This window comes from Somniosus microcephalus, chromosome 20, assembly GCF_052327205.1.
Source record: "Somniosus microcephalus isolate GS21.2 chromosome 20, FLI_Smic_1.0, whole genome shotgun sequence".
NCBI lineage: Eukaryota > Metazoa > Chordata > Chondrichthyes > Squaliformes > Somniosidae > Somniosus > Somniosus microcephalus.
The window spans coordinates 44,637,686-44,661,872 of NC_141006.1; the positions used below are offsets into that span (position 1 = coordinate 44,637,686).

General features: G+C 46.2%; 2 protein-coding genes across 3 annotated transcripts in view; both read right to left on the bottom strand.

Moving 5' to 3' along the window:
- LOC147103184 (protein argonaute-4) overlaps positions 1–2,852 on the bottom strand; it is an 83,003-nt gene extending 80,151 nt beyond the window's left edge. The window contains exon 1 of the mRNA XM_085962570.1: positions 2,771–2,852. Within this exon, the coding sequence (XP_085818696.1) occupies positions 2,771–2,789 (19 nt within the window). The 5' untranslated portion in view covers positions 2,790–2,852. The remainder of the gene's footprint in view (positions 1–2,770) is intronic.
- A 12,841-nt stretch (positions 2,853–15,693) lies between these two features.
- The window catches only part of LOC147103185 (uncharacterized), a 61,105-nt gene continuing 52,611 nt past the window's right edge, over positions 15,694–24,187 (bottom strand). Inside the window, exon 7 of one of the 2 annotated variants that reach the window (XM_085963137.1) lies at positions 15,694–17,145. The gene's annotated coding sequence lies outside the window, so the exon portion shown is untranslated. Of the gene's footprint in view, positions 17,828–24,187 lie in introns of both variants that reach the window. The other variant, XM_085963136.1, reaches the window with a different exon arrangement.

A 24,187-nucleotide genomic window follows, 5' to 3' on the forward strand; every position in this document is an offset into this window, starting at 1 on the left:
ATGGGTGAGCAGCACTTGGTGCAGGTTAGGATACAGGCAGAGTTTTGGAGGAGCTCAAGTTTATAAAGGGTGGAAGATGGGAGGTCAGCCAGGAGAACATTGGAAAGTCTAGTCTGGAGGCAACAAAAGTATGACTATGGGTTTCAGCAGCAGATAAGCTGAGTTAGAGGCAGAGATGGATGATATTATGGAGGTGGAAATAGGAAGGTCTTTGTGATGGAGAGCAATGTTCCCTTTAAGTTGAAACGATAGCAAAATACTGCAGATGCTGGAAATCCGAAATAACAACAGAAAATGCTGGAAAAACTCAGCAGGCCAGGCAACATCCGTGGAGAGAAATTAGAGTTGACGTTTCGGGTCGCTACCCTTTTTCAAAACTGGAAAGGAAATAAGACACGGTGGCATAGTGGTTAGCACTGTTGCCTCACAGCGCCAGGGACCCGGGTTCAAATCCGGTCTCGGGTGACTGTCTGTGTGGAGTTTGCACATTCTCCCCGTGTTTGCGTGGATTTCCTCCGGGTGCTCCGGTTTCCTCCCACAGTCCAAAGATGTGCGGGTTAGGTTGATTGGCTATGATAAATTGACCCTTAGTGTTAGGGGGATTAAATACGTGGAGTTACGGGGATAGGGTGGGATATGTGTTGGTGTAGGGGTTACGGGGATCGGGTGGGATATGTGTCGGTGCAGGCTCGATGGGCCGAAATGGCCTCTATCTGCACTGTGGGGTTTCTGTGATTCTTTCTGTGAAAATAGATCGAAGGCAGGGCTGCGATAGAACAAAAGAAGTAAAAGAGACATTAAGAGGTATTCAAAACCAGACGAGATGGTAATAGGACAGTGGAGATGGCTAAGATTAGGTGTGAAGTGTATTGGCAGGATGAGACGCAGCTGCCATGTGGGAAGAGAGGAAAAAAGAGGGAGGGAGGGAGGGAGGGGGGAAGACCCAAAACAAAGGGGTAGAAAAAAATATAAGTAAAAATGTAATAGGGGCCGAGGTTATGATCTGAAATTGTTGAACTCGATATTGAGTCCGGAAGGCTGCAAAGTGCCTAATCGGAAGATGAGGTGCTGTTCCTCGAGTTTACGTTGAGCTTCCGTGGAAAAATGCAAGAGGCCAAGGACGGCGAGGTCCGAGTGTTGCATGGTAGCGCAGCGGTCTGCAGCTCCTGTGCAGCCAGCTCACCGGCTTTTAAATGGGAAAAAACACACATGCACAGGTATTTTGAATGGGTCATGCAAAATTCAAGGTAACATTGATGGAGAGGATATAGGGTTGGAAGCTCAATGCAGTTAAAACAGGTCGCCAAGGTTGTGAACAGTTTGGTTCAGCCGTACACAGTAGCCAGTGATCTGGATGGAATTGGTGGCAAGCGAACGGAGTTTGTGGCAGGGGTCAAAGACAATGGCTTTAGTCTTCCAAATGTTTAATTGGAGGAAATTGCGGGTCAATCAGTCCGACTAGAGAGGCAAATATTCATATCCAGGTAAAAAATTCAAAAGGCCAAAAACTACCACTATTATTAAACGAAAGAAATTACATTCTCAGGAACAAAAGTAAACTGTCTACCAGTGTATTCTTACACTCCTGCTTTATAGACTCCTTGTATATGTTGGTTCTGCTGTTTTTAAAGAACATGGACCCAAACAAAAAGCAGGACATTAGTCGACGTTATACAGATCTTGCTTTCTGACCCCCTCCCCCTCCTTTGTAGTTCATAAAATTCGTATATTCTTTCGCCACTCACTCTTTAAATACACCTTGTGTCTGAAACTCAGCAATCTTCGATCTAGTAATGAACAGGTCTCAAAAGGTTCGAAGAGCTGAATGGCCTACTCCTGTTCCGATGCAAGATTGCTGGAGACGGATGTTACGTCCTCTCTCGGAGACATTCTTTTTTAAATAACCACTGAAGAGGAGTTCCTCCACGACCCAGCTCTTTAAACCCATTGAAAACACTCGCCTCGCTGTCCGCAGATATCGCACCCCGGGCTAATACGAAGCCAGATTGTTAACGACTTTGCTCAGTGTGAACTCGTCCCGCTGGCTTAGAGTTGTTTAAACCAGACTTGGTACGAATTCCCCCATCTCTCCGTTGTTTAAACCAGACTTGGTACGAATTCCCCCTCCTCTCCCCTTTCCAAGCTGAGCAAATACTGGCCCATCCCTCTCCGCTGACCACACCAAGTCCGGCTGCGCTACGCCAGGCCCGCGAGGGTGAGGAGGAGGCAACAGCCGGCACGGATCTCGCTGTAAACACACACACTACACACAGAGCGGCCGCTTCCTCCGCCGCCACGCACACACAGCTAGGCCGCGGCTTTCCGCCTGCTCCCCAGGCCTGGCTTCCCCCCCGTCACGCTGCAACTCGCAGTCCGCCTCGCGTGTTTACAAACAGGCTGGGGGCGCGTGTCCGCCGGGATTAAAAGGGCCCTCAACTCCACTCCGCCACGGGGGGGAAACGTGCCAGGGCCTCAATCACCCTCCAAGATACATTCAGCCAAAAAAACAACCACGTCTTCTCCACCCAGCCCGGCCTCAATCGCGGGGCGAAGCGTTTCTTTCCCCCCTTGAATTGCCCGGGTGACGGGTTGTGCGCGGCTCCGAGCTGGAGACTGGGCCGAGGCGGCGCTCAGGGCCCTCGCCAATCTTCGCTGCCTTTTGTCAAGTGTCGGGGCGGGCTGTCCTGCCCCGTCCCATCACATTTTTTTCCCGTATATGTTCAAACAAAAAACCAACCCCGGCCCGACCCTCCGCCGCCCGAGTCCTTACCTGGCGGCGCCGGCTCCATTGCCGCGGCTGCCGATTCGCGATTTGCCTGTCGAAGCCTCCGAACCGAGCGCTTCGGACAACACCGACACTGCGCATGCGGCTCGCAACGCGCATGCGCGGCGCCGGGAGCTTTAAACCGCGCACGTGCACGAGAGCAGTGACCAATCGGGCGGGGCTTCTGCTTCCTGGCACCTTCCCACTGAGCGCTGCAGGGTTACTGAGGTTTGGTCCTCTTTTTTTTGTTGAACCAAATTAACTGTAACTTAATAAAACTTTAACTAAAACTTAACAAATTAAACTAAAATTTGGTTTGCTAGGGTGACGATGCACTCATAGAAACATAGAAGATAGGAGCAGGAGTAGGCCATTCGGCCCCTCGAGCCTGTTCCGCCATTCAATGAGATCATGGCTGATCACAGAATCACAGAATCACAGAAACCCCACAGTGCAGATAGAGGCCATTTTGGCCCATCGAGCCTGCACCGACACATATCCCACCCGATCCCTGTAACCCCTACACCAACACATATCCCACCCTATCCCCGCAACCCCACGTATTTAATCCCCCTAACACTAAGGGTCAATTTATCATAGCCAATCAACCTAACCCGCACATCTTTGGACTGTGGGAGGAAACCGGAGCACCCGGAGGAAACCCACGCAAACACGGGGAGAATGTGCAAACTCCACACAGACAGTCACCCGAGGCCGGATTCGAACCCGGGTCCCTGGCGCTGTGAGGCAACAGTGCTAACCACTATGCCACCGTGCTGCCCCTCCAAACTCAGTACCCTGTCCCTGCTTTCTCCCCATATCCCTTGATTCCCTTTAGCCTTAAGAAATATATCTAACGACTTCTTGAATATATTTAATGAATTGGCCTCAACTGCCTTCTGTGGTAGAGAATTCCACAGGTTCACCACTCTCTGGGTGAAGAAATTCCTCCTCTCTGTCCTAAGTGGCTTACCCCTTATCCTTAGACTGTGACGCCTGGTTCTGGACTCCCCAGCCATCAGAAACATCCTTCCTGCATCTAGTCTGTCTAGTCCTGTTAGAATTTTATGTTTCAATGAGATCCCCTCCAGTCCCCGTGGTGCCCACCAGTCTCGGAAGGCCTCAAGTGTGCCGGCGGACACCATGTGCTCCATCTCCAGGGCCACCCGGGCGCAAACATAGCCGCAGAAGAGAGGCAGGCAATCGGGCCGGACAACCCCCCCCCCCCGACCGCCCGTTGCCTGGACCTATTAATGGCCACTTTGGCCAGGCCCAGGAGCAGTCCTACGAGGAGGTCCTCCGACCTGCCCGCTCCCCTCCACACCGGGTGACCGAAAATCAGGAGCGTGGGACTGAAGTGCAACCAAAAATCGAGGAACAGCCCCTTCAAATAATGGAACAGGGGCTACAACCTCACACATTCTATACACACATGGAACACGGACTCCTCTAGGACGCAAAAAAGGCAGGCGGCCTGGGAGTCCGTGAACCTACTTAACATTTTATTGAACAGGACTGCTCCATGCAACACCCTCCAGGCCAAGTCCCCAATAGAAAAGGGGAGGACTCCCGCGTAGAGAGCCCTCCATTGGGGACCTCCACCGGACGGCAAGATGGCACGCCAAAAGGTTTGGTGGGGTGGTGAAGGGATGGCTGCACAGTGCTTTTTTTTTGCTCCCCACCCCCACTCTGAACAGATGTGTTTGAATTTTTAAGAGTAAACAATTCAGTTTAATATCAGTGTCAGGCCGTGGCTCAGTGGGTGTCATTCTCGCCTCGAGTCAGCACAGTTGTGGGTTCAATTCCTGCTGCAGAAACCTGAGCACAAAAAAAAATCTAGGCTGACACTCCAGTGCAGCGCTGAAGGAGTGCTGCACTGTCAGATGTGCCATCTTCCGGATGAGACAGTAAACCGAGGCCCGTCTCAGATGGAAGTAAAAGGTCCCATGCCGCTAATTTGAAGAGGAGCAGGGGAGTTATCAAATAAAAACAGAACATGCTGGAAATACTCAGCAGGTCAGGCAGCATCTGTAGAGAGAGAAGAGAGAAACAGAGTTAAGGTTTCAGGTCGATGACCCTTCGTCAGAACTGGAAAAAGTTGGAGAGGTAACAGATTTTTAAGCAAGTTTAGGGGCAGGGAAAGGGAGGAGGTGTAGGGGTTTTTTGGTGTGTGTGCCCAGTCAGCTCTGCCCCTTGTTAGATCCGTGATTCTGAGAGTATGATGTTTTTCAATAACCACACGGATGCTGTAACTTAACAATCAACAGGTATTTACTGGAGTAGGGTAGTCTCAAGACTGGGGTACAGAGGCATGCTCAAGGCTTATATACAGGTGTGGTCACTGCCGGTACTACAGTATACAGGAGCTGTAAAAGTAGTTCTCTCTTAAAAGGTACATACACTACAATTCCTCCCCTTTTAGATTCGTAGTACCCATAATGTTCAAATAACAATGAACGCTTTAACATGTACATTAAACAACAATAGTCCATTTATAGATTCAGTCTTTGGGGCGGCTTCCTGATCCTTTCGGGATAGCGCCTTTCCTGAGGTTCTTGTTCTTGGTGCGGAGGCGATTCTGGCCCCTTTTCGTCGGTTAGTTCATCGGGTTCCACTGCTACTGGTTCGGAGGTAGATGCTACCGGTATGTCGGGTTCATCCCCAGGTACGCAAGACATGGGGTTGACTCGTTCCTGTGACGCTAAGATCTGATCAACGTGGCGCCTCACAATGTTCTCCCCGACATCCACTGTGTACATTAATGGCCCCTGCCGTGTGCATATCATTCCAGGTTGCCATTTCTCTGTTCGGTAGTCACGGGCCAAGACTGGTTGTCCTACATTGAAGCTCCTTGTCGGCTTCTCATTGATGTGCTGGAATTGTTTATCCTCAACATTTCTTCGCACATTTGGTCTAAGCAAGTCCAGACGAGATCGCAACCTTCGGTTAAAGAACATCATGGCCGGGGTCTGGTTGGTAACTGCATGTGTCGTGTTTCGGTAGGCTAATAAGAAATTGTCCACCTTATGCTGTAGTGGAATTTCATCGTCGCACATGGCCTTTATCGCCTTCTTAAAGGTTTGTACGAACCTCTCAGCCAATCCATTTGTGGCTGGATGATACGGGGCGGATGTGTAATGCCTTACCCCATTCCTTCTCATAAATTTTTGAAACTCTTTGGACACAAACTGTGGTCCATTATCAGAGCAAATCTGCTCTGGCAAGCCGTTTCTGGCAAATATGGTCCGTAGGACTGCAATCGTTTTCTCTGTAGTGGTTGAGGACATTTTTATCACCTCAGGCCACTTCGAATGAGCATCCACTGCTATTAAGAACATTGAATCCATGAATGGACCAGCAAAATCAATATACATCCGTTGCCATGGAGAGGAGGGCCACTCCCATGGGTGTAGAGGGGCATGTGGTGGTGCATTTTGGACCTTCTGGCATCCTGAGCAGCTCTTGGTTAGGTCTTCGATTTGTTGATCGATTCCCGGCCATAAGCCCTAGCAAGGCTTTTCATTTTCACTCCCCCCAGATGACCTTCATGTAGCTCATTTAGCACTCTCTCCCTTAACTTGGGTGGAATCACCACTCTGGATCCACACATCACTGTCCCCTGGCATACTGACAGCTGTTCTCTTCTGGATGAGAATGCTGGCAACAGTGAGTCGCCATGTGTTGGCCATCCCCTCACCGTCAAATCATATACCCAAGACAGCGTCGGATCATTGCGGGTCTCCTTCTCTATATCCGCGTTCATTACTGGCAATCGTTCAATTATTGACGAATAAAATATCTCGATAGGGTCCACCGCTGGTGCTTCCTCCACAGTAGGCAGTGGCAGGCGCGATAGCCCACCAGCATTTCCATGCTGTTTCGTGCCTTTATATTCTATTTCATATTGATTCGCCCCTAGAAACAGGGACCATCTTTGTAACCGTTGTGCCGTCATCACTGGAACGACCTTCTTAGGACTAAAGATGGAGACAAGTGGTTGGTGGTCAGTCAGCAAGGTGAACTTCTGCCCATGCAGATAGTGGTTGAATTTTTTTATTCCCCATACTAGGCTGAGGGCCTCCCTGTCAATCTGGGCGTAGTTGCACTCGGCTGAGGTTAGTGACCGAGACGCAAAGGCTACTGGCCTCTCCAACCCGTCTGGGAATTTGTGCGACAGCACCGCTCCAATACCATAGGGTGATGCATCACATGCCAAACGAATTGGTAGTGCTGGGTTGAAATGGGCCAACACCTCTTTTGATGTGATCAATTCATTACACTTCTGGAAAGCTCGTCTACGTTCGTCATTCCACTTCCATGGTACCCCTGTTTGCAGTAGGGTGTTCAGTGGGTGTAATACCGTGGACAAATTTGGTAAGAACTTATGGTAGTAGTTTACCAGCCCGAGGAACGACCTCAGTTGTGACACATTTTCCGGTGCTGGAGCCTTGACTACTGCCTCAATCTTTTCAGGGGACTTATGTAACCCCTCTTCATCGATGACGTGGCCACAATACGAGATCTGCTTCTGGAAAAACTTGCACTTGTGGCGATTAGCTCGTAGCCCATATTCCTTTAATCTGGTGAGCACCTTCTCCAAGTTGGCGAGGTGATACTGTCATTTTCGCCCGTGACCAGGATGTCGTCCAAATAACACTGGGTCCCTGGAATCCCTTGCAGGACTTGATCCATCGCCCTTTGCCAAATAGCCGGAGCCGATGCTACCCCGAACACCAGCTGGTTGTATTGATAAAGACCTTTATGAGTGTTAATCGTAAGGTATTGTTTCGAGGCTTCCTCTACCTCCATTTGCAAGTACGCCTGGGCTAGATCAATTTTGGTGAAGCGTTTACCTCCAGATAGCGAGGCGAAAATGTCCTCAATTCGTGGAAGCGGATATTGTACCGTGTGAAGGACTGGGTTCACTGTCACCTTAAAATCCCCACAGATGCGGACCTTCTTTGGTTCCCCAGGCGTATTACTCAACGACTTCTTCATTACAGGAACGATGGGTGTAGCCCACTCGCTCCAGTCTACTTTGGACAGTACTCCTAAACGTTCCAACCCTTCCAGCTCTGCTTCGACAGCTGGTCTGATCGCATAAGGCACTGGTCTGGCCTTAAGAAACTTTGGGCTTGCATTTTCCTCTATTTTAATCGTTGCTGTTATGCCTTTTAGTGTTCCAAGTCCCTCCTGGAACACTTCTTTTGCGTCAGTTAGCATTTTTGACAGTCGTCCAGGTGTGACGTCGTCATCCTTTTTGGCCTCAACCTTCAGTGCCTGTATGGAATGCCAATCTAATTGTATCTTCCGGATCCATTCACGTCCTAGCAGTGGTGGTCCTCCATCTGGCAATACATATATATCCATTTTAGGTATTTCCTGGCCTTTATATATCACTTTCACCCTTATTTTTCCTTTGGGGTCGACTGTTTGCCCCGTGTACGTCTTCAAGACAATCTCTGTAGCTTTCAAGGGTATATGTGAAAATAGCCGCTTGTAGTCCCTTTGGTTTATGACTGTTAGGGCTGATCCTGTGTCCAATTCCATTTTCACTTGGACTCCGTCTATCTTGAGTGTAACCCAGATAGTCTGGTGATCCTCCATTTTGGTTACCTTATGTAGTTTCAGACAACCCAGCTCCTTGCTTCCAGAGTCTGTATCACTTTTCTGTTCGTCTGAACTACTGTCCATCACCTGGTGTACCTTTTTGTACTTCTCCTGTGGAGATTTCTTACTGTTGGTTTTCTTCCCAGACCTGCAGACTCTTGCTATGTGTCCTGCTTTTCCACACTGTCTGCACACTTGGTCCTTGAACCAACAATCCTTCTGATCATGTGTTGTTCTGCTGCAGTGATAGCACTTCCCTGTTCCATAGGACATTTCATTGGTGCCATATTCTTGCGGTCTCCGTTGTATCTCTGCAGCGCCCCTTGCGGCTGCTTCGTGTAATACTGCCATACTGAAAGCCTTGTCCAGTGTAAGATCCTTTTCTGATAGAAGCCGTTTCTGGGTTCCTTCACTTTGCAGTCCACACACAAACTTGTCCCTTAACGTATCTGCTAGTCCCGCTCCAAACTGGCAGTGTTTTGATAGCTTGCGCAGTTCCGTTAGGTACTCAGCATTGCTTTCGTCTTTGTGTTGGTTCCTTTTATGGAACTTAAATTGTTCTGCTATCAGCAGCGGTGTGGGGTTTAAGTGGTCCTGTAGGATTTCTACTATGCTTTCGAAATTCTTGTTCACCGGCTTCTCTGGGGTTATTAGGTTTCGCAGTAACCCATAAGTTTTTGCACCCATGGAATTTAACAAAACCAGTGCTTTCCTAGCATCTGGCACTTCATTCACCCTGCAGTACACCTCAATGTGTTCCACATGTCGCCCAATCTTCGACTTCATTGTCGAACGTAGAGATACTGCCACTCTTCGGCATCCCTGGGTGTGATTTAACTGTCAAAAATGGTGTCTCCCGCGCTTCCCCTTCTTCTCTGCTGGCACAAAATGGCGTCTCCCGCGCTTTCCTTCCTTCCCGCGCTCGCCCTTCTTCTCCACTGCGGCTTCTAAAAATGGCATCTCCCGCGCTCTTCCTTCTTCTCCGTGGCTCAATGGCGTCTCCCGCGCTCTCCCTTCTTCTCCCCGCGGACACTGTTCAGCCCTTGAGCCCTGGCTGTGCTCTGTGCATTTTTTTTTTGTGCGCCTTTCCCGTTTCCGCCGCTCGGTCCTGAACCCGACTGTTGCTCTACCCCCTCTCTCTCCACTTTGTTTTTCCTCGACGCCACTCGGTTTTCAACCCCCGGCTGCGCCCTGTGCGCTTCACCCTCTGTCTTACCCCGTCGACGCTGCTCGGCTTTCTCTCCGCCGTCGGTCAGCTCCAGCCGCCGCTGTCCGGGAAGGGTCTGCGCTGTACCTGTCGTTAGTCTATTGCTGATCATCGTGGCTGGGGAACCAAGCCCGGCTCTCCACAGCCTCCCCTGCGATGTTCACTCTCTGCCAGACGACTGGACGGTTGCTCATGGTCGACGCCCGTGTTTCTGGCCTCGACTTTCTTCCACCGCCCTCCCGGAGCGAATCCTCGAAGGGAAATGCAGAGTTGCAGGTAGATTCGAATCGACACTCATCGCCACTGTTAGATCCGTGATTCTGAGAGTATGATGTTTTTCAATAACCACACGGATGCTGTAACTTAACAATCAACAGGTATTTACTGGAGTAGGGTAGACTCAAGACTGGGGTACAGAGGCATGCTCAAGGCTTATATACAGGTGTGGTCACTGCCGGTACTACAGTATACAGGAGCTGTAAAAGTAGTTCTCTCTTAAAGGTACATACACTACACCCCTGACTGTCTCTGAGCGGTTCGAATCGCTCCACACCCCCTGGGTTCTAGACACCGGACTTAGGTACAGGTGGCGATACAGGAAATTGAGTAGACAAGTGGTTTGGTGCAAGAAAATCAAATTTTATTAAAAGGCTGAATAAAACACAATACTACTGAGAATTACTGGTATAGTTACAGGCATAAAACAGTTAATACACTTATATGGGAATGGGGAACACATGGCACATCGAGGGAAACAAATAAAAATTGACCCTTAGTGTTAGGGGGGATTAAATACGTGGGGTTACGGGGTTACAGGGATAGGGCTTGGGTGGGATGGCTGTCGGTGTAGGGACCGGGTGCTAGGGTTTGGATGGTCAGCCATGATCTCGTTGAATGGCGGAGCAGGCTCGAAGGGCCTACTCCTGCTCCTATCTTCTATGTTTCTATTAGAAATCCCCTTATCCTTATCCCACCCCCTATACCTAACTAGATTAAGCTATGAGGAGCCAGGAATTCATGCTCACCAATTCAAAACCTGTCACTTTAGATGGTGGGGTTTGAGGTCCGCTCTTCCTGTCCTTTGGGGTATCCCATCGCCATGTGGTCACAGGGCGCAGCGCTGAAGTTGTTTGTGCAAAGGCACCCTCCCTTTTTCTCCGTTAACGTCTTCGTCGAGTACTTCGTCGCGATGGGCCTTCTTCTCCTTCGGGCGGTCGCCGACGGTATTGCTGTCGGGCAGGAGTGCGGGAAAGGCGGAGCAAGGTGAGAGCGGACCCTATTGTGATGGCGCCGATGAAGATGGCTGCCGTCCTTGCGGGCTCCGTGCGTACCAGGCAGCTAAGTGTCCTTTGCTGCTTGGTGCGCTCGGCTCGTTAAGAAAAAAGCATTTCACTGACTGGATTTCACTTGTTGTATTTGGTTATGTGACAAATAAAAATTGAAATTGAAATTGGTCGGGGGTCGGTTGGCGGTCTTTACCGTCTAATGATTTTGCTATCCGTGCTTCGAACACCAGGGGGAATGTGGGAATTTTGAGAAACCTAGAGGGGAGGAAAGAACAAAAGGGAAGGTCTGTGATAGGATGGAAGGCAGGAGAGATTAAAAGACAAAAGGGATGATGGTGCAAGGCAAAAGGAGATGGTAATGGGACAAGTTAAACAAAAGATGACTCTAGATGAGGTGTAAATGGCAATGGTGGAATCATCAACAGCTGTCATGTGAAAGGAAAAAAAAGAAAAAAAATATGGGCCGAGGTTTTAGTCTGAAATTGTTGAACTCTATGTTGAGTCCAGAAGGCTGTAAAGTGCCTAATCGAAAGATGAGGTGCTGTTCCTCGAGCTTACGTTGAGCTTCGTTGGAACAGTGTAAGAGGCCGAGGACCATTTGCCTTGCACCATCATCCCTTTTGTCTTTTAATCTCTCCTGCCTTCCATCCTATCACAGACCTTCCATTTTGTTCTTTTCTCCCCTCCTCCCTTTCCCTGCCCCTGCACTTGCTTAAAAATCTGTTACATATCTAACTTATTCCAGTTCTGATGAAGGGTCATCGACCTGAAACGGTAACTCTGTTTCTCTCTCTACAGATGCTGCCTAACCTGCTGAGTATATCCAGCATTTTTTGTTTTTATTTCAGATTTCCAGCATCCGCAGTATTTCGCTTTTGTATTAGTGTTTAATTCACTGCAACTTCTCTTCTAGGAATGCCCACCTTGAAGAACTTCTGCTCTTCCCTCCGACGGGATTTCCATTTGTCTATTTTATCTTGTTCATCTTCATTGCTTTCTGTCTCCCTTCTCGTGTTTGATCAGGTATCTACCAAAACTTACTTTCACAGCCACATCTCTTTCCTCAGCAACTATCTCCGACTCTGACTTATTCCACTTGGATTCCAAATGAAATTCCACCCTTCATGTTTTGGGTCCATCCAGGATTACAGGTAACTCCGAGATATTCAGTGTTCCTCAAACCACTACTCTCGCCGCATCTTGAGCTCCACGCTCAATGCCATGCGACGCCACATGAACACTCTCGACCTCTCTCCTCAGCAGCACAGACTCACTCTATCCTAAAGTTGTCCTGGTCCGCAGTTCCATTTCATCCTTCACCTCATCCGGTGCTTTAACAAAACATTTTTTTCATTCTTTCAGGTGTCAAGGATCGTAAGCTTCAACAACTCTTGGACACCAACGCCCCTCCAGAACCTCCTTCCCCTTCACTTTCCTTTGACCCCATTCCTTCTTCCAATCTCACCCCCTGCTGTGCTTTCACTATCCCTTCTGACCTTTCCCTCTCTGACCCTGAATGATCAGTCCTCAGCAAAGGCCTGAGCTTCATCCCATTACGGCCCCACCTCAAGGAATTTCGAGCTCGGCACGGCGCTGAGCTCTTTTTCCATTGTCTTCATCTCCATGTCCATTTCTTTGGCCAGGCGTCTTCCCCCCGCACAGCTGACCCTTTCTCCCGCTTTCAGAACTCTTGTTCTACCTGGAATTCCTCCTTCTGACCTCTTAACCTCTCTAGACCTTTTCATTGCAAACAGCCGGCGTGACATCGGCCATCTCAATTTCTTTGCTACCCTCACTCACTCCAACCTACCTCCCTCTGAACTTGCAGCACTCCATTCTCTCAGATCCAACCCCAACATTGTCATTAAACCTGCTGACAAGGGTGGCGCTGTTGTTGTTTGGCAAACCGACCTCTACCTAGCGGAGGCTGAACGGCAGCTCTCTGACACCTCCTCCTACTGCCCCCTGGACCATGACCCCCATGACCCAACAGCAAGCCATCATTTCCAAGACTGTCACTGACCTCATCTCCTCTGGAGATCTTCCCTCCATGGTTGCCAACCTCCTAGTTCCCCAACCCTGCACAGCCTGCTTCTACCTCCTTCCCAAGATCCACAAACAGGACTACCCTGGGAGACCCATCGCTTTAGCCTGTTCTTGCCCCATGGAACTTCTCTCTTCCTATCTCGACTCTATTTTTTCTCCCCTTGTCCAGTCTCATCCCACCTACATCCACGACTTTTCCAATGCCCTCCACCACTTTAACAGTTTCCAGTTTCCTGGCCCCAACCGTCTCCTTTTCACTATGGACGTTCAATCCCTCTACATCTCCATCCTCCAACAGAATGGCCTGAGGGCGCTCCGCTTCTTCCTTGGGCAGAGGCCCAACCATCACCACCTTCCTCCACCTGGCTGAACATGTTCTCACATTGAACAACTTCTCCTTTGACTCCACTCACTTCCTCCAAATCGAAGGTGTTGCTATGGGAACCCGCATGGGTCCTAGCTATGCCTTTTCGTGGGATATGTGGAACACTCTTTGTTCCAGTCCTACTCAGGTACCCTCCCTCACCTCTTTTTCCGGTACATTGATGACTGTATCGGTGCCATTTCCTGCTCTTGCCCTGAACTAGAAAATGTCATTCACTTTGCTTCCAAATTCAACCCTTCCCTCACCTTCACATGGTCCATCTCTGACTCTTTCCTTCCCTTCCTCAACTTCTCTGTCTCCATTTCTGGGGATAGGCTATTGACAAACATTCACTATAAGCTGACTGACTCCGACAGCTATCTGGATTACACTTCCTACCACCCTGCTTCCTGTAAGGACGCTATTCCATTCTCCCAGTTTCTCCGTCTCTGCCACATCAGCTCTGATGATGCCACCTTTCATACTAGTGCTTCTGATACATCTTCCTTTTTCCTCAACCGAGGATTCCCCTCTATTATGGTTGACAAGGCCCTTGACTGTGTCCGTTCTATTTCCCGCACTTCTGCTCTCACCCCTTCTCTTCACTCCCAGAACCACGGTAGGGTTCCCCTGGTCCACTCCTCTATCACCCCCAACAACCCTTCCCCTTCGTCCGGCACCTTCATGTGCAAGCGCAGGAGATGCAACACATGCCCTTTTACCTCCTCCATTCCCACTGTCCAGGGTCCCAAACAATCCTTCCAGGTGAAACAGCGATTTACTTGTACTTCTTGCAATTTAGTATATTGTATTCACTGCTCACGATGCGGTCTCCTCTACATTGGGGAGACCAAATGCAGATTGGGCGACCGCTTTGCGGAACACCTCCGTTCAGTCCGTAAGGTTGAGCCCGAGTTTCCGGTCGCCTGTCACTTTAATTCACTGCTCCACTCCCACTGTGACCTCACCGTCCTCGGCCTCTTACACTGTTCCAATGAAGCTCAACGTAAGCTCGAGGAACAGCACCTCATCTTTCGATTAGGCACTTTACAGCCTTCCGGACTCAACATAGAGTTCAACAATTTCAGACCATAACCTCTGCCCCCACCTTTTTTTCCATTTTTTTTCTTTCTCTCTCACATGGCAGCTGTCGCTCATTCTGCCATTGCCATTTACATTTCATCTAGAGTCATCTTTTGTTTAACTTGTCCCATTACCATCTCCTTTTGCCTTGCACCATCATCCCTTTTGTCTCGCACCATCATCCCTTTTGTCTCTTAATCTCTCCTGCCTTCCATCCTATCACAGACTTTCCCTTTTGTTCTCTCCTCCCCTCCCCCTTTCCCTGCCCCTGCACTTGCTTAAAAACCTGTTCCATCTCCAGCTTTTTCCAGTTCTGACGAAGGGTCATCGACCTGAAATGTTAACTCCGTTTCTCTCTCTACAGATGCTGCCTGACATGCTGAGTATTTCCAACATTTTCTGTTTTATATTATATATATATATTTATAATAAAAATCCCTGACTTCAAAGTGTGCAAGCCTCCGACCTGCACTTACCTAGCACGCCGGCCGTTGAGCTGTGGGCCCGCATGGGATTCCGATCCTGGGCCTGCTCCAACTGCCGGCGCGCAGTGCTTGCGTATCCCAGGGGCGCAGTTAGTTCGATGCATCCCCTCGGATCACGTGGGCCATGGAGAGCCAATAGTAGCAGGAAATGCCCATTCATAAAATTGACAGGAAGAGCTGTCAAAACTATAAATACTATAAGCCCCAAAACATCACTAAAACTTCAAATAAATTTTTAAAAATCACATTTTTAAAATAACTATAATTTACATAAAATAACTATTTTAAACAATAATTTAAAATTTTGAAAAAATTAATTACATTTTCTAACGGGGCTAAAATTAAACTTACCTTTCTTTAAAGTATTTAAAAATAATAAACCTGTGGAAAAAATGTTTTAATTTTAATTAATTCACCACTTATTTGTTAAAAGCAGGCCTTGCGCCTGCTTTTTACATGTGTAACTCCTGCAGACTTACCCTCCCGGAGAAACCTGCAAAAAAACGTAAGTTCCATACGCACGCGCTGCCTCTCCGGCGTACGCGTTCGACCTCTGAACCCCTTCCTTTAAGGGAACGGAAGTTCCCGTTTCCCGCGCATGTGCAGTGCATGCACAAAACCGGCACTTCTGTTGGGCCTACGGGTGAGTACCCCGTGCGTACTCACCCGTGGAGACCTGAATTTCTGGGCCAATACATTACTAATGGAAATATATGTTTGTTACCTCAGTTTTCACATTCATATGCATGTTCCATTTACAATCAATGAGTGACTTAAAAAGGCAGTAGAGTGCCATATTTCCTGAGCATTTGCTCTCTTATTTTTCAATAAAAGACAATTTTTGCATGGATTTTTAAAATGAGTTTAATGTATTCCACTTTGCTGCCACTTAACATAACAGGGAAACATTTTTTACCTGCAACATTGAATTAGTTAAAAAATACTCAAAAACTAAAAATGTGTTCTGAAAATATTTCTGAACCTTACCATTTTGGTAATTTTGTAGCTCATTACTGCACCCTTAACCTGCTTTCAGTCCTGCTGCAGTCATTTATTTGTCCTGTCTTTTAATGATTTCACTACTTGATACAAGATTGAAAGCTTTACATCAAAATGCATTTTGGGCTTGTCTTCAATTCCAGTATGGTCGTCCAAGTGAAGACTTTAAAAGCAGTTATATCAACACTAATATTCTACTTGTCTTTTGAACATTTTACTAAATTGTTCAGTCATTTTGGAAATATAGTGTTGATAATTGAAGGAACTAAGTGATAACATTCTGTTGCAAACAGTTTTTTTTAATTTACTACAGTTGTGCCAAGAACAGTGAAGTTACAAACAATAACAATAGAACAGTTAATAATTAACCAATTAAGTAAAGTGCTACATGTTTGAGTACATCTAAGTGTTTAAAGAAACCTCCAGCACATGAACCGCACTTGAAGTTAATGCAATTTAATGAATATTCATGAAAGCTGCCAACAGAATAAATTAAATAGATCTATACAATTATATTAATATAAATAGAACACTGCACAGTAATAAAAGATTTCATACAGGCAATAATAGTGCTGGACTAAATAAAAATAAGGAAAGATTTACACATGAAAAAAATCAAATTAACAAGATAGAAGAACAAATAACCTGGTTTACAGTTAACATTTCTGTCCATTTGGACGCGATTTCTTGTGCTGCCTCACACTTGAGTGTATAAGTTTCATCAGTTATCGATTGGAGCACCCTGTGGATGACTGTGCCTCACCTCAATAGAGGAAACACCAACACACTATATTCCATCCTATTGAGTGGTTCAATGTGCACACAGCAGCACTGATGATGGTAGGACTGCCATTGATAGGGAAAAAAATACCCAGTGTACCCCCTTTAAGATTCATCTTTACCATCTCTCATTGACACATTTCTTCCTTCAGATGAGATGATAGTATGGTATTTGCTGTTTGCTAAAGTGTAAGTATTTTTATGTGATAGCGGGACTGCTTTTGCATTTTTTTTCTTCCTCCCTGCCAATTAAACATCATCCAACATTTAATAACCTGCCTAGCAACTAGTGATTTTTTTAAAAATGAGGGCAAACAAGGTCAACTATTCCTAAAGTCTGAGATTCATGCCCTAATAACTTGATTGATAAATACACTACCACAGTATAGAACTGAGCCATGTAGGCCTCAGGGTAAATTCTCATCTTCAGTGTTCCTGGCACAGAGCTCTGTGTGTTGGAGTGTATCTCAGGAATTTGAGCTTGTGTCCCAACAACTTTCCATCCATTATTGAAGCTGAAGCTGAGGACAAAGATTTTGCCACATGAGAATTGCAGGTTTGACCTTTTGCTTTCTGTGGAAATAGCTGGTTTCAGCCAGTGTTGCAGCAGAGGTACAACAATTCATTTCAATGCTGGGCTATGGGGGTTGAGGGAAGGAATCAGTTACAGTTTCTTTTCCGGATTACCACCCTGTGAGTCCTACTGGAAAATACCCCGGTGACGGTCACTATCTGGGCACACAAATGAAGGATTGGGTGATGTACTGGATGTTTGCTCGCACCTTTGGAATTGTACCTTGGCTTACTGGTACCTCCAGAAAAGGAAGAAAATTGCAAAAAAAAGTAAAGTCAAGGATTCAATTCCCAACCTTCTAGACTGGAATCAAATCTCCCATGACTTGTTGCTGGGGTCACTCAAATATTTTAGGGAATTTGCACATAATACTCCTATTTTCTAGATTTATATATTAAAAAATAACTTTAAAGGGAAGGTTGTTATTCTCCAAAGAGCTGAGATATGGGGAAGATTTTTGTTTCAATGTCGAAGCTTTTGACCAGGCTTTGTGTTTTCTTCAATCTTAGTTTGATGATTTAGATCAGTTAAAAATAAAGATTCCATGAACAATTTGGTTTTGGTGATAGATGAAAGGAGCTAGTCTTTGGTGAAATACTGGAACACAACATGTTCTTTTTCTTTGAATCCTTTTGGGATAGACAATGAACATAGAATTAGGGATGATATAACATACATAATTTTGCTTTTTGTATACAACAGTCTTGCATTATTTACAGAAATTTGTATTGTTCCATGATGAATTCTATCCAGAAATTTATGAACTTAAAAAAAGAAAATTATTTTTTAAAGATTGTTGCAATTTTCTACTGTAAATGCTCAAAATACAGGAAATTCTAAATGTTGGAAATGATAACTTTTTTCTAACAGCAACCTGCATTTCCAGAGCACTTTTAACAATAACTTCAATTTGTATTGCACCTTTAACATGAAGAAGCATTCTAAGTCACTTCATAGATGGTCATAGGAAATAAATGGATGCCAAGCCAGGGAGAAAGAGACTGGATGAGCTGGTGGAATGCTTTGTTGAAGAGATGGATTCTGAGAAAATTTTTAATGATGAAGCGTGAGGTGGAAAAGTGGAGGAGATTCTGGAGGGACATGGTGGCTGAAGGCTCTGGCATCAATGGTAGGGAGAAAGGAGAGAAGAATGATCAGAATGCCAGAATCAGAGGAACAGAGTTTAGGATGTACTTGAAGAGGTAGGAAGGCATGAGGTCATTGGGGTATTTAACAACAAAGGATAAAGATTTGCATTTTTATGTGTTGGAGGACAGGGAGCCAGTGAAGGTCAGCGAGAATGGGGGATGGTGGATAAATGGGACATAGTGCAGGGCAGGACACAAACAGCAAAGCTTTGGATCATTTGGAGTTTATTGAGGTAGTAGGACACTAACAGCAAAGAAAGCAATGGAATAGTCGTGTCGGGAAGTGACAAAGACATGTATAAAAGTTTTAACAATGGAAGGGCTGAGGTGGAGGTGGCAATGTTGCAGAGATGCAAGTAAGCAACCTTAGTGATGGTTAGGATAGGGGGTTTAAAACTCAGCTCAGGGTTGAACAGGGTGGTAAGATAGTAAACAGACTTCAGTTTTTCTTATGTTGTGCTGGAGGAAGTTGTGACTTATCCTGAACTTGATATCGGGCAATCAATTGTACAGTACAGAGGCAGTCATTGGGTTGAGAGAAGTGGTAGAGCTGTGACCCCATGCTCGTGAGTGATGTTGCTGAGAAGCAGTGTGTAGGCCAAGAAGAAGAAAGAGCTAAGGATAGATTCTTGGGCCCTCTGGAAGTGGCAATGTGGGAACGTGAAGAGAAGCCTTTGACAGAGATGAACTGCATTTGGATAGGTAGGAATGGAAACATGCAAAGGCAGTCCTGTGGATCTGGAAGACGAAGGCAAGGCTTTGGAGGAGGATGACGTGATCAGCCATGTTCTCTCTTTCATTGCTCGTTTTCTTTTTCCCTATGATGTGTTCTGCCCATCTATTTCCTGCCTGATCTTTTATTTCCATGTCTTACTTTATTTCTGTCCCCAATATTTCTTTCCCATCTCTCTCAGGCCAATATAACTCTCCTTGATCTCTTTCTTTGCTCGATTTTTCTCCCCCTCCCCCCCCCCCGCATAAGTTCCACCCATTTATTTCCTACCTTATCTTCCAGTTGCAGAGTATCTCTGGTTGCAGAGTGACCAAGGTTAGGAACTAAATATTCCAGGATATTTGACTTTTAGAAGAGACAGGCAGAATGGAAAAGGAGTGGGGGTAGCCCTGCTAATAAAGGAGGGGATAAAGACAGTAGAAAGGATCTTGGCTTGGAAAAACAAAATATAGAATTAGTTTGGGTGGAGCTAAGAAACAACAAGGGGCAGAAAACACTATTGAGAGTAGTTTATAGGCCCCCTAAGAGTAGTTGTAGTGTTGGACAGAGTATAAATCAGGAAATTAGAGATGCATGTAACGGGTAATACAGTAATCCTGGAGGAATTTAACTTTCATATAGACTGGGCAAACCAAATTTGCAGTAATAGTGCAGAGGAAGAGTTCTGGGAATGCATTCAAGATAGTTTTCTAGATCAGTATATCGAGCAACCTACTAGGGAATTGGCTATTTTAGATCTAGTGTTGTGCAATGACACAATATTAATTAATAACCTTGTAGTAAAGGAGCAGTGGGGAGCAGTGATCATAATATGATAACATTTTATGTTGCTTTTGAGAGTGATTTAGTTAAGTCCGAAACTAGGGTCCTAAATTTGAACAAAGCAAACTACGTAAGTGTGAGAGGCAACATGGCTAAGGTAGGTTGGGAAACTAGATTAAGAGATATGAAAGTAGAAAAGCAATGGCAAACATTTAAAGAAATAATTCATAATTCGCAACGAACATACATTCCCTGAAGGAATAAAAGCACCACGGGAACAATGGTCCACCCGTGGCTAACAAAAGAAATTAAAGATAGTATTAGATTAAAGGAAGAGGCCTATAATGCTGCCAAAAAGAGTAGTAAGCTTGAGGATTGGGAGGATTTTAGAATTCAGCAAAGGAGGACCAAGAAATTGATAAAGAAAGGAAAAATAGAATATGAGAGTAAACAAGCGAGAGACATAAAACAGACTGTAAAAGCTTCTATAGGTATGTAAAAAGGAAAAGATTGCGGAAGTAAACATGAGTCCCTTATAGGCTGAGACAGGAGAAATTATAATGGGGAATAGAGAAATGGCAGAGAAATTAAACAAATATTTTGGGCTGAATTTTGCCGGCGCTCAGAGGGCGGGTTCAGAGGTGGGTTGGCTGTCAAAATAGCAAAGATTGACAGTGGGTAGGAAACCCGCTGTCAACCCGCCTCCATGTGAGTCTCCCAGGTGTCGGGTCTGTCAGCGCTGAACAGACCCGACACCAAGCGGCGGGGGAGGCAATTCACACAATTAAATGGGTTGTTAACATCCAATTAACTGTTATTTTAAGCCTACATTTCAATTTTACGTGCTCCCCCACGGGTTACCGCTGCTTGGGGAACACGTCAGCTCAGCATATCGTGAGTGGATTCAGCATTGAATCATCTCATGACCTGACAGCTGCTGAAGTTGTATAAAAGATCCCATGTTACAGCTGTTCACTTTCAAAGCTCAGAAACAGTAGATTACTGTATTTGGAAGACATATTGAGCTTTCTGCAGCTTGCAAGTGTTTGGAGCCAACTCTCTATCCAGTGCCACCTCATTGGAACAACCTCTCTCACCATTAAATGGGTTGTTAACATCCAATTAACTGTTATTTTACACCTACATCTCACCATTGACAGATCGCGTCTGTCATCTCAACCTCACCTGCCATCTACTCCATCAGTATCATTGACCTTGACAATATCTCACTTTGGTCCTCAGAATCCCACCAAGATTAGCCCCAACACCAGCATCACCGGGCACACCAGCAGCAACAACAACACCAGCCTTCTCCGCAATCAACTGATGCTACACAGGACACAGATATCAGCACCCGACCACATTGTTGCCCGGGACGCCAGGGATGGCCTCACCATGGCCAGATATACTTCACTTGACACAGTACACCCTGGATGCCAAATGATGCGCCAGGTTGGCACCAGCCCGCACCAACACCATAAAACATCCCTACAATGCCCAAGCCATTCCTTTCACACTTTGCAGGGGGGAATTAGCCTTATGTCTTACCATTCACTACAACTTACAAAGCCACTTCCAAAGATGCACACAAATCTGTCCAAGAACGCAAAGTGTTGAAAATAAAGGTTTCAATGTTTGACAGCACATTACCGGAAACTTCACATGAACATTGGCTAAACCACCCAAGTGCCTACCCTTGTGTGTTCTTAGTTGGTATGCTTGCAGTAGGATGAGGGTGAGTGTGAGGGGTGGTTAGTGAGATGGGGAAGTGATAATGTAGAGAGAGAGAGGTAGGTGGAGGTGCAAGGTAAGTTGATGTGAGTAAATATGTGCAGGAGTAGGGTAGGGAAGACAGAGTGATGGGGATGTGATGAGTGGCACAGCAAGATGAGGTTGAGTGTGGCTTGGCATTAACGTTTCGTGATCTACTGAGATCATTGAAAGGTTTGCGCCACTGCAGCCTGGTCCTCCTGATGACATCCCTGCTTGTGCCCTCCTGTGCAATGTGCAACCAGGCTGCGTTGGTCTCCTGGGGAGGTTTCTTCCGCTCATTGGAAGAGAGGAGAACCTCCCTGTGTGCTGTGCCTCCCTCCATAAGCATATGGAGGGGAGTCATGGGAGAGCCTGGGTGCAGCTGTGCACCTTTGTGCAGTGATTGTCAGTGTTTGAGGCACCTTAATGCTGTAGAACACTGACAGCAGAACTGTCAAAATCAATGTGGACATGGCCCCTTTAAGGAAACCGGGTGATGACGCGTCATCAAGTGACATCATCAGACCCGCTTCCTTTTAATTGGCCGAGAACCTCGCAGGGCGGGCTTAACAAGCCCAATCAACAGAAAATTCTTCTCACAGAGTGGGATGGAGCCGGGAGCAGGGTCACAACCTGTCACCTAATTCGGCCGCACTGAGCCCGCCTCGGTAGGCAAAATCGTGGCCTTTGTATCTGTCTACACGGAAGAAGATGCAAAAAACATTCCGGAAATAGTGGAGAACCAAGGGTCTAGTGAGAATGAGGAACTGAAAGAAATTAGTATTAGTAAGGAAATAGTACTGGAGAAATTAATGGAACTGAAAGCCGATAAATCCCCTGGACCTGATGGCCTACATCCTAGGGTTTTAAAAGAGGTGGCTATAGAGATAGTGGATGCATTGGCAGTCATCTTCCAAAATTCCATAGATTCTGGAACGGTTCCCACAGATTGGAAGGTAGCAAATATAACCTCACTATTTAAGAAAGGAGGGAGAGAGAAAACAGGGATCTTTAGACCAGTTAGCCTGACATCAGTAGTAGGGAAAATGCTAGAATCTATTATTAAGGACATGGTAACGGGTCACTTAGAAAGTAATAATAGGATTGGGCAGAGTCAACACGGATTTATGAAAGGGAAATCGCTTTTGACAAACCTGTTAGAGTTTTTTGAGGTTGTAACTAGCAGGATAGATGAGGGGGAACCAGTGGATGTAGTGTATTTGGATTTTCAGAAGGCATTCGATAAGGTGCCACACAAGAGGTTATTAAACAAAATTAGGGCTCATGGGATTGGGGGTAATATACTAGCATGAATTGAGGATTGGTTAACGGACAGAAAACAGAGAGTAGGAATAAGCGAGTAATTTTCAGGTTGGCAGGCTGTAACTAGTGGGGTACCACAAGGATCAGTGCTTGGGCCTCAGCTATTTACAATCTATAATCAATGATTTGGATGAGGGGACCAAATGTAATAAATCCAAGTTTGCTGATGATACAAAGCTAGGTGGGAATGTGAGTTGTGAGGAGGATGCAAAGAGGCTACAAGGGGAAATAGACAGGTTAAGCGAGTGGGCAAGAACATGGCAAGTGGAATATAATGTGGAGAAATGTGAAGTTATCCACTTTAGTAGGAAAAGTAGAAAAGCAGAGTATTTTTTAAATGGTGAGAGATTGGGAAATGTTGGTATTCAGAGGGACCTGGGTGTCCTTGTACACGAATCGTTGAAAGTTTATATATAGGTACAGCAAGTAATTAGGAAAGCAAATGGTATGTTGGCCTTTATTACAAAAGGATTTGAGTATAAGAGTAAAGACGTCTTGCTGCAATTATATAGGGCCCTGATGAGACCACACCTGGAGTATTGTGTACAGTTTTGGTCTCCTTACCTAAGGAAGGATATACTTGCTATAGAGGGAGTGCAACGAAGGTTCACCAGACTGGTTCCTGGGATGGGGGGATTGTCCTATGAGGAGAGATTGAGTAGACTAGGCCTATATTCTCTAGAGTTTAGAAGAATGAGAGGTGATCTCATTGAAACATACAAAATTTTTACAGGGCTTGACAGGGTAGATGCAGGGAGGATGTTTCTCCTGGCTGGGGAGTTTAGAACCAGGGGTCACAGTCTCAGAATAAGGGGTTGGCCATTTAGGACTGAGATGAAGAGAAATGTCTTCACTCAAAGGATGGTGAATCTTGGGAATTCTCTACCCCAGAGGGCTGTGGAGGCTCAGTCGTTCAGTATATTCAAGGCAGAGATTAATAGATTTTTGGATATTAAGGGAATCAAGGGATATGGGGATAGTTCAGGAAAGTGGAGATGAGGTAGAAGATCAGCCATGATCTTATTGAATGGCGGAGCAGGCTCGAAGGGCCGAATGGCCTACTCCTGCTCCTATTTCTTATGTTCTTATGAGGTTGAGTGTGGCTTTGTACTAATGTTTTGTGATCTAATGAGATCATTGAAACATTTGCGCCACTGCACCCAGGTCCTCCTGACCACATCCCTGCTTGTGCCCTCCTGTGAAATGTGTCACCAGGCTGTTTTGGTCTCCCAGGGAGGTGTATTCTGCCCATCGGAAGAGAAGAGGACCTC